The 10,582-nt window shown below is 29.7% G+C and overlaps 2 protein-coding genes across 2 annotated transcripts; one reads left to right on the forward strand and one right to left on the reverse strand.

Annotated features, from left to right (window-relative positions):
- Positions 1 to 4,150: 4,150 nt before the first annotated feature.
- On the forward strand, positions 4,151 to 8,286 carry LOC145014986 (COP1-interacting protein 7-like). Its single transcript, XM_078973433.1, has 9 exons — positions 4,151 to 4,293; positions 4,395 to 4,533; positions 4,676 to 4,843; positions 4,952 to 5,064; positions 5,279 to 5,331; positions 5,429 to 5,472; positions 5,645 to 5,797; positions 5,912 to 7,055; positions 7,153 to 8,286. The coding sequence occupies exons 2-9, from the start codon at positions 4,466 to 4,468 to the stop codon at positions 8,089 to 8,091; spliced, it is 2,682 nt and encodes an 893-aa protein (XP_078829559.1). The 5' UTR covers positions 4,151 to 4,293; positions 4,395 to 4,465; the 3' UTR covers positions 8,092 to 8,286.
- Positions 8,287 to 8,336: 50 nt separating this feature from the next.
- Positions 8,337 to 10,582, reverse strand: LOC145014987 (leucoanthocyanidin dioxygenase-like). Its single transcript, XM_078973434.1, has 2 exons — positions 10,027 to 10,582; positions 8,337 to 8,960 (listed from the first exon to the last, which is right to left on the reverse strand). Exons 1-2 carry the CDS (start codon positions 10,530 to 10,532, stop codon positions 8,396 to 8,398), a joined length of 1,071 nt encoding a protein of 356 aa, XP_078829560.1. The 5' UTR covers positions 10,533 to 10,582; the 3' UTR covers positions 8,337 to 8,395.

The raw sequence follows: 10,582 nt of genomic DNA on the forward strand, positions 1-10,582 counted from the left end.
TCATGAAAAACATGACACAACTCTGTAGAGCCTAATACGAGTTTTCCATAACTTTATTAAAAATGTTTTTTATAAAAATGCATGTTAAGGCATATATACAAACATGGCATTCTCAAGATGATTTGAGGCCCGAGGCAAAAGCAAAAAATGTGACCCCTCAAAATTTAATAATAAAAAACCATAATACTATATATATATATATATATATATATATATATATATATATATATATATATATATATATATATAGGATTGTATTTGAAAGACACGAGTTAAAAAAAAAAACAAAACAATGACAAAACAAAATCAAAAATCCGAGTAATCGAACAACCAAACCATTTTGAAAAACGGTCAGGTGTTTGGAAAGAAAAATCTTATGTTGGTGAAAACAAAAAAAAAATGAAAAATGACCCGTCTAACCGGTTGGTTAATATGATTTTCGTTAAACAAACCTATAAATAATACTTATTATACATTAAAAGGCAATGCTAACTAGAAAATCTCATATATAAACCTGAATTTTAAGCATAATAATTGGTCATAAAAAAACTAAAGTTTTAATTGAAATAAGTGTTTGAATGGTTTGTCAAAAATCAAACGCGGGAAGAAAGTATGTTTATAATTTGGATGATTTATGTATAATGAAAAAAAGGAAGAATAATCCGTCTAAAAGGTTGATTAATATGATTTTCGTTAAAAAAACATATAAATAATAGTTATTATACATTAAAAGACAATAAAAATAGAAAATCACATATATAAACATGAAAATTATGCATGATAATCGGCCATAAAAACATTAAAGTTTTAAATGAAATAAATTTTAAGTGGTTTGTCAAAAATCAAAAAGAGTAAAAAATAATATTTCTATAATTTAGATAATTTATGTATAATAAAAAAGAATATAAGGATCATTTTTTTAATTTGGATTGCAATTCACTAAGTGAGTACATCGATATAATTCAAATCATATGAAAAAAAAATACTAGAAGAAAATGGGGCCCTCAATAAAATAAAGTAAATGCATAAAAAAATGCAAATTGGAAGATTCAAACCTCAGTATCATATCTTAAAGGATTATAAGTAACCAACTAAACTACAATACTTTTGTTAAATATGTTAAAAAGATGTGTATATATCTACAAAATATATAACATAATTAATTTTGGGACCCCAAACCGTAGTGAGACCCTGGGCCTTCACCCAGATTGCCCACCCTATTGGGCCGGGCTGTATACAAATAAAAATGCAAACTTAAAGAGAGATTTATTTTTGTAATTTAGTCTTCTATATATAACTAGATGATTGTTTAAACATTATATTAAATAATAAAATAAAATGATATTAGAATTATATTTATAACTATATTGTTAAAATTGACTAAGTAATTGTTATTAATATTTAAATAAGAGTTTTATATCAAATAAAAAATTTAATATTATACATCAGAAGGATATTTACTAAAAATTTAAAAGTTAAAGAATTATAATATTTTAACTATAAAAAAAATGCAGTTAACAAATACAAATATTTTGGGACTAACAATATAATCACTGTTATCTATATTCAAACATATACAAATATATTGGAACTAATTACATAATCACTGCTATTTATATTCGTGAATTGAATGTGAATAAAACGTAATTTCCGATTTAGTGTTACAAATTAAATATACTATTATTCGAACTATATGATATATATGAAATCTATTAATGAATTGCATACGAATAAAATTTTATGTAGTTTTTATTTAATGTGATTTATAGTTAATGTTGTTTTTAATTAATTTAAAAATTGACAAAATTGCAAAAATGGTTCCCGTGGTTTCTTTTTTTATGTGGTTATGGTCCAAACGTTTGAAAAGTTGCAGATTTGGTCATTTTCAACAAGTTTTATTGTGGTTTTGGTTCCTCATCCGTTAAGTTTAACTGGTTGGCTGTTAACTTTTTTAAAATGACATTTTTACCCTCAGGGACCATTTTCGCAATTTTATCTTATACCATACCATAAGGACCATTTTTGCATACATTCTTTTTTATTTTATTCTAGTATTATATTTTAATAAATATTATTTTTAATATATAATATTATATACTAACAAACATTGTTTTATTGGATTATTAATTTATTATAGTTGATTTTTTTTTTTTTTTTTTGTTAGGGTAATTCTTTTTATTGAGTTATTATATATCAATACATATAGTTTTTAATATATAATATTTATATCATAATAATAAATATTATATTATTAGATTATTAATTTCTTTTAGTTAATATTTTTAATTCTTTTTATTGGATTATTTCTTTTATTTCTTTTAATTTATTATTTTCTTCATATACTAAATATTGTTTTATTGAATTATTAATTTATTTTAACTAATTCTTTTTTAGAAAAAAAAAATTGTCGAAGTAATTATTTTTTATTAAATTATTATATATCAATATATATAGTTTTTAATATATAATATTTATATCATAATAAATATTATATTATTGGATTATTATTATCTTTTAGTTATTTTTTGTAATTTCTTTTGTTTTTTTTTAATATTTTTTATTGGATTATTACTTTTAATTTATTATTTTCTTCATATACTAAATATTATTTTATCGGATTATAATAGTAGTTCTTGTTAATTTTATTGGTTCCACCACAAAGTCATGGGATACGCAAAATCGTGGTCTCTCATCATCGAAATCGTTAGAATCGTTGCCAAACACTTCATTTCATCTAGCTTATAATGAGAAGCCATTGGGAAAATACCACCACCATCACCTGGTCACCACCACCACTTATAAATATTATCGAGGTTTGTTGTGCATTATGTGGGATATGAAGGATTCCAGTGGATTATAAAGAAGTTGTCGCAGGTGGCTACCAACAACGTTGGGTGGAATAACGTATAGTATCTATTGAACCTCCGATGAAGGTGTTTGGAGGTGATCCAGCTAATTTTTGATGATGATAATCAACACTTTTACGTATTTCGATGATTTTGTGGTGGAACTAATAAAATTAAAAACAATTAATAGTATACATTCAAAATAAAACAATAATCCAATAAGATAGTATTTATTATATTAAAATTATAATAAATAAAAAGTAATATCTCAATAAATTAATAATTCAAAAAAAAATACAAAAATTAATAATCCAATAATGTATTATTTATTATGATGCAAATATTATATATTAAAAATAATATTTGTTGATATATAATAATCTAATAAAAAATTACTCAAACAAAAAGAAATTATAAAAAGAATCAACTAAAAGAAATTAATAATCCAATAAAATAATATTTCATAACATAATATTTATTATGATATAAATATTATATATTAAAAACTATATGTACTGATATATAATAATTCAATAAAAAAGAATTACTTCGATAAAAAATTTTAAAAAAATAATTAGGTAAAATAAATTAATAATCCAATAAGACAACATTTAGTATATGAAGAAAATAATAAATTGAACGTAATAATACAATAAAAAATAATTAAAAATTACAAAAATTAACTAAAAAAATTAATAATCCAATAATTTAATATTTATTATGATATAAATATTATACATTAAAAACTATATGTATTGATATATAATAATTTAATATAAAAATTACTCCAACAATTTTTTTTTTTTTTAAAATCAACTAAAATAAATTAAGAATCCAATAAAAAATATTTATTATTATATAATGTTATATATTAAAAATAATATCTATTAATATATATAATACTTTATTAAAATAAAATAGAATATATGCAAAAATGGTCCTTATAGTATAGTAAAAGACAAAACTGTGAAAATGATCTCTGGGGTAAAATTGTTATTTTAAGAAACTTAACGGATGAGGGACCAAAACCACAACAAAACTTATTGAAAATGATCAAATCTACAACTTTTCAAACGTTTGGACCATAACCACCAAAAATAAAAAACCACGTGAACCATTACTTTGGTAGTTTTCAATTTCAATCACAAAGGTTTTTTTAGTAACTAATTTTCAAAAGCCTGTGTAATTTAAGTACCACGACACAAAGTACTTTCTAACGAGAAATTCAAGCCTAATTTGAGAGCTCGACAGAATAGGTCTAAATTGTCTGTCTTCCATTGATAAAAGAGTTCTATTTAAGTTGATTTTAGATTCCACGTGTAACAATGGCGGTTGAGGTAGTTGGTGGTGCTACATTCATTGCTCCCAATCACAATGCTTCAAAGCACCAACAATGGCCCAAGAGTAATTATCAAGTAATCTCTCTCATACTCGACACAGAAATACGGTAAGTAATCTGTCATCATCGGAATCAGTACATAAGATAAGAAGAAGTAGATATCGACATTCCATCGAATTCTGATATGATCATGGTGCTTACACGAACAGAGATAATGTGTGTGGTTTTGAATCACACGTAAAGCTTCCAGAATCATCACCCAGTGGTTGATAGAACGAGGATGGATTCAATTCATTCAAAGAGCCAGCTAGACTATGCTCTGTTCCAGCTAACTCCTACCAGAACCAGGTATCGGAACCCTAACCCTAACTCTAATTTTGATTTCAGTTCGTGCTTTGTGTTATGTTTCTTGTCCAATGCGAATTGCTACTTTGATTTCTTCCAATGCTAAGTTTTCTCTTTCTATTTCCACATTTGGATTTGCGATTAGATGTGATCTCGTTATATGTGTTGGTGATTGCAAAGAGAAACTTGCATCTGGACTATTGTCACCTTTTATTGCTCATCTCCAGTTCGCCAAAGATCAGATTTCAAAAGGAGGTTACTCCATTACCCTTTCTGCTTCTGCTCCTTGGTTCACCAAATCCACTCTTGAAAGGTCTCTTGTTATAATATTTGGATTTTAGCACTTTTTTTTGTAAATAATCTCTTTGTAATGCTTGTTTTTTTAACTCAACATCTGTCTTTCTTGTGTTCATTTGATTAGATTTGTGAGGTTTGTAAGTACACCAGAGGTTCTTGAAAGATCCATCACCATTGAGAGAGAGATTGCAAACATTGAATTATCACTAAACACCAACACACCATCTGACTCGCAAAGTGCGTATTCTTTAAATACTTTTTTTTTTCCCTCAGAGATCATATTTTTTGCAATAACTTTGTCCCTCAAGTGTTAGAAAATTAGAATCTATAGCATTTTTGCTATGTATCCACACAACCCCTTAGATTCACAACCTAAATTGATGCTTTAAAGCTTTTATCTCATAAGCATTTTATATTCTCATACTCTTCTCATTTATTATGTGTCTATCAGGTCTCTATGGGCTGGAAGAACACTTGAACAAGTCATCTAATTCTGCCTACAAGGTGTATAATCATTCTACTTCTTTTACTACAAATTCAATCTTTCTTCTACACTTCCATGGAAGATTACTCATAGATTCCCACTTTCAATACTTTTTAGCATGAAGGCAACACAGATGATGCTGTCCATGAAGAAGATTCCAAGTAAAGTATACTTGTGTTTAGCCTAATTCATGAATTCAATTATGAAACACACACCCTTCATCCAAAAAGAATCCAACTTTTCATTTTTCATGTTCAAGGTGGAGTTTTTTGGATGGAGGGAATGTACAAAAACAACCCTTGTTTGATATTTTCATCTACTTGTAATCATTAGGGTTCATCTTCAACGTGTTCTTGAAAATAGAAAGACAATACTTCAAAAAGAGCAAGCAATGGTTTATGCACGTGCTTTAGTTGCTGGTTTTGAGACAGATAACCTTGAAGATCTCATCTCTTTTTCTGATGCTTTTGGATCTCCTCGTTTAAGGTATAAACCTGTTTTCATCACACACTAATCAACTCAAGAATCCATTTATATATATATATCTCTTTTAAGGTCTTCCTACACCACTATGTTTGAATATCATGTTGATTTCTTCAGGGAAGCATGCTTAAACTTCATGGAATTGTGCAATACAAAGAGTAATGATAGAGTCTGGATGGATGAGGTGGCAGCAATACAGGCATACTCTTGTTCACAAAGCTCTTATATAGAAACATCTGGTGCAATCCTATTCCCTGAGGAAAATGATCCTACTCAAGAACTTAGGGTTAATGTCCAAAATGGTAATTTTGCCACCAAGAAACAGAACAGTGGTGTTGATATCCATACTTACCATGGCAACCCCATGTTTCATCTTCCATATCAAGGGTACCCTTTTCCACCCATGGTCATACCTCCATATTATCAACAGAATCTACCATTTCAAGATTTCAAAAGCAGAGGGAAAGTTTCACAAAAGAAAGAATCACACTCGAGTGACTCTAGTTCTGTAAGTGAAACAAGGAGTTCATCAAGAAAGATTGTAATCAGAAATATTAATTATATTAATTCTGAAAGAGATTTACAAACAGAACATAAATCTGATGAGAATTTGGAATTTGAAGATAAACGTGAAGGTGAAAAGGTGACTCAGCAATGGGATATCTTCCAGAACCTTTTGATGAAAGATACAGATGACAAAGAGTCTGAGGAATTTGTTTCAAATAAATTTGAAGAACAGAATATTAATCAATCTGGAAGACATAAAGAAGGAGATTGGATTTCAGATAAAACAGTTCATGAAAAAAGCAAAGACATCTTTGAAGACAATTTCCAGTCTACTGAAAGTAGAAAAGATGTTCTTGTTGATGATTCTTTAGCAATTCAAGATCATTCTTTAAACAAATCATCAGAATCCCATTTGAGAACACAAGAAGTTCTAATGGTTTCAGATAATTTGACACATAAAACTTCATATTCAACAAATAAAAATGTCAATGAACCTAATGATCTGTACATGGTTCTTGAAAGAGAGACAGCTGGCAAGGAAACCATGCCAACCTGGACTCCAGAAATGGAATTGGGAAATAATGATGTTAAGATCATAAAACAGGATTCTATTGGGAACAAGAAGTCAACAAAGTCAACGCCTGGTAAACATTCAACCATTGAAACAAAGTCTAAAGCTTTATCTGAAAGAAAAAGCAAATCTGATGTCATATCAAGAAACAAGAAACCTATAGCAAAGGGTAAATCAGACAAGGTACTCAAAAGTTTCAATTTTTTTTTTTTTCTATTTCTTTTAGATCCGATAAAATTGTAATTTATTATTATTGTGATTTTAATCTTATTGAAAATAGGAAGAAGAGAAAAGAAAGAGAATGGAGGAACTGCTAATTCAACGTCAAAAAAGAATCTCTGAAAGAAGTGCTTCTGCAACTAATAAGTCAAAAAGTCAACTTGCATCCCAAGACATGAAAAAGTCAAATAAACCAGTTATTAAGAGTTCCACTATCAATCGCCTTTCAACTGCACGTGTAATTAATCCCAAAGTATTACCTACTGAATCAAAACCTGTTTATAAACCTATAAAAGTTTCCACCAAAAAGATTACTGAATCAAAACCTGCAAAAATTCCCACCAAAAAGATTTCTGAATCAAAACCTGCAAAAATTCCCACCAAAAAGATTTCTGAATCAAAACCCACAAAACTTCCCACAAAAAAGATTCCTGAATCAAAACCTGCAAAAGTTCCCACCAAAAAGATTTCTGAATCAAAACCTGCAAAAGTTGTCACCAAAAAGAATTTTGAATCAAAACCTGCAAAAATGGCAACCAAGAAGACCAATGAACAAAAACCTGCAAAAATTGGGAACAAGAAGATTGTTGAATCAAAACCTGCAAAAATTGCCACCAAGAACATTGATTCAAAGAATTCAAAAGATCCAAAGAAGGTTGATATTATGAACAATGTCAAGCAATTGCCAATAATACCTCCAAACCATCAATCTACACAATCGGAGAACGCGATCAAAACATCATCTTCAGTTGTTCAAGAAGATAAAGCTATTCCTCTCAACAATGGTGGATTATCCAAGAAAGCTTTAAACACTGTTACTTTCAAAATCGATGAGGATCATGGTGTTAAAGAAAACCCTAATTTCAAATTGAACCATGAAATTTCTATGTTAGAAACCACGGAAAGAAACATTTCAAGGAAGAAATGGAGCAGTTTCGAAACTTCAAGTAAAGCTCTTAGTGGTTTCAAAAAGCTTCTATCTTTTGGCAGACGAAGATAATAAAAAAAAAAAATTTTAAAAAAAAAAAGATAATTTAAAAATATAATGTTTAAAGCTTGAAATTTTCGGTTATTGCGTGCATGATATATTGTAACGATTATTTGTTGCATTTCTCTTCGGTTTGAAGATTTGCTTGTACTATATAATGTATTATTGTTATTGATAATATATATAAGTTTTACAATCAGACAATCACTTATTTAAGTCAAATGACTTTAAATAGGGTAATACAATGCATGTGTCTATATAGAAAATAAGTGCACAATTTATTAATATAGACGAAGAAAATACAAATCGTAAAATATCATTTTGGATCGATTACATCACTATTCTTCTTAAACAACTTATGTTCCATATGTTGTTGAAACGTCCGTGGTGGAAAGAGTGGCGGCTCAGACTCTGAAACTGTCTCCGGGAGCGGTTTCAGTATAATCTTATCCTTGGGTGGTTCACAAAAAACCGCCCAAGAAACCCTAACTTTCTCCTTATTCACAAGAGCTCTATGCAAAATACTCTTATACTTTCCATTACTAAGTATCTCAATGGTGTCACCAATGTGCAATATAATGGAATCGGGCACACATTTTGCAGTGACCCATTGACCACCATAAAAGAGTTGGAGCCCGGGGACCATGTTGTGGAGTATGAACGTGAGTGCACTTACGTCAGTGTGAGCTTCGACACCGAGGGCTAGCTCGGGTTGAGGGCATTTTGGGTAATAGTTGATTTTTAGTTGAAGGAGTAGCTCATCTACCCCTCCGACTTCCTCCTCTAGCCGCCCTGCCTCTAGTCCTAACCCAAGAGATAGCACCGAGAGGATCTTGGTGGTGAGTGCTCGTATTTGCTTAGCATACTCGATGGTAGCGGGTCTGTTCAAAGAAAAGTCAACCGTTTCTCTTGTCAAAAAGTCAAATATGAACTTTTCTTTAATGCAAGTCGACCATTTCTCTTATCAAAAGTCCAAAACTAAAAAGCAACAAGCTACAAATATTCTTAAAAGGACTAGAGTAGTTAGGATTGGTCCTAATCATAGACCAGTCCACGAGTCTTTATACTTACAAGTTAATGATAAGTTTAAAAGTAGACCGATTGTGTTTGGGAGTGCTTTTCAAATTCGTTTATTAGTTTATTGGCTTTTCAAGCTAAAAAAAAAAATTGAGTTGTTCCAAAAAGCTTTTCAAACAACTTTTTAGGTAGACAAAATTAATGAGCTTCAAAAGTCATAAAATCCTTGGGTTTTTTTGATAGTTTTTTTGTCTTTTTAGCTTTTTCCCACCATTTTTTACCCCTAAATAAACATTTTTTAAAATCATTTTTTAGTTTCACTTACCATAAAAACTAACTCAAACACTTTTTAAAAACTCATTTTCAAACAAAAAAGATATAAACCAGTTAAAATTTTCCCAAAATTACTTCTAAGATTAACTCCCAAACACAACGTAAAATCAGTTCTAAAGATATGTCTCGGTCCTAAATCAGGTTTTCCTATTATTATATATTTTTACAAACTTTTATCGAATGTTTCCCTAGATATTAACTTCCACATTCGATTCGATATAATATACTGTGTAGACATACTACTAAAAAATTTAGGACAAAAACTGCACCAATTCCTTCTCATTCATGAAAATGAAATTAATTTGTTCCTAAAAGTTAATATTATTTCATGAAAACGATGCTATCTTCGCAAAAGTTTAACTAATCATGAGTGTAGAAAGCAATTGCACGAACTTTTTTCAAGTTTTTTTTTTTTTTTTTTTTTTTGCAAAACTAATTCGCCGTTTTAATACATTTTTCTATCGTAAAATACCATGTCAAATTAAGCAATTTTGTGAAATAACTAAACGTTATATCATTTTGTCTTTTGATATTATAGAGATGCTGAGATGCATGTTGTTGAGACACTATGAAAGCTTTTAATATCAATTAACTTACATATAATCATTGGGCGTGGAGGGCCAAACGGTCAAATCACGTTTATCCTCGGGAAACACAGTGTGAAAGAAGTAGTCTTCCCATTCGAGTTGCCCCGATGCATTGTTCGCCAATTTACTTCCATACCCTTGAATCTTCCCTGAAGCAATATCGTTACAATGTTTTTCTTTCTCCTCTACAGGCTGAGAGAAGAAACTCTCGCCGGCAGCCTTGACACGAGCGATGAGGTCGTCGGAGATTCCATGGTTGACGAGATGCATGACGCCCCACTCGGTGGCTGCTTTTCTCAGCTCGTTGCTACAGTTTTCCATGGTTTTTGGGTCGCCGGAGTTTATGTCGTTTAAGTCGATGGTGGGGAGCTGTGGCCCTTTGTCGTCGTTGTTAATTTCGTGTAAGATGTTGGTGATGGTTGATAGTTCATCTTGTGGTCGGATGTATTCTTTTGGGATTTGATGAATCCCACTTTTTGATAAGCTTTCGACTCTTGTGTTTGTTGCAATCACCATTTTTGGATGTGTTTGATTATTTTGGTGGTGGTTTTGGGGTGGCTTTGTGG

This window comes from Lactuca saligna, chromosome 9, assembly GCF_052625555.1.
Source record: "Lactuca saligna cultivar CGN05327 chromosome 9, ASM5262555v1, whole genome shotgun sequence".
Taxonomy (NCBI): Eukaryota; Viridiplantae; Streptophyta; class Magnoliopsida; order Asterales; family Asteraceae; genus Lactuca; species Lactuca saligna.

What these genes read in the sequence shown, in the direction of transcription:
- LOC145014986 (XM_078973433.1), top strand. Translation starts at nt 4,466, where the DNA reads ATGGATTCAATTCATTCAAAGAGCCAGCTAGACTATGCTCTGTTCCAG. An exon ending in CTAACTCCTACCAGAACCAG is followed by an intron (nt 4,534 to 4,675) that starts GTATCGGAACCC and finishes ATTTGCGATTAG; the next exon opens with ATGTGATCTCGTTATATGTG. An exon ending in TTTGGATCTCCTCGTTTAAG is followed by an intron (nt 5,798 to 5,911) that starts GTATAAACCTGT and finishes TGATTTCTTCAG; the next exon opens with GGAAGCATGCTTAAACTTCA.
- LOC145014987 (XM_078973434.1), bottom strand. Translation starts at nt 10,532, where the DNA reads ATGGTGATTGCAACAAACACAAGAGTCGAAAGCTTATCAAAAAGTGGG. An exon ending in TCCACGCCCAATGATTATAT is followed by an intron (nt 8,961 to 10,026) that starts GTAAGTTAATTG and finishes TTCTTTGAACAG; the next exon opens with ACCCGCTACCATCGAGTATG.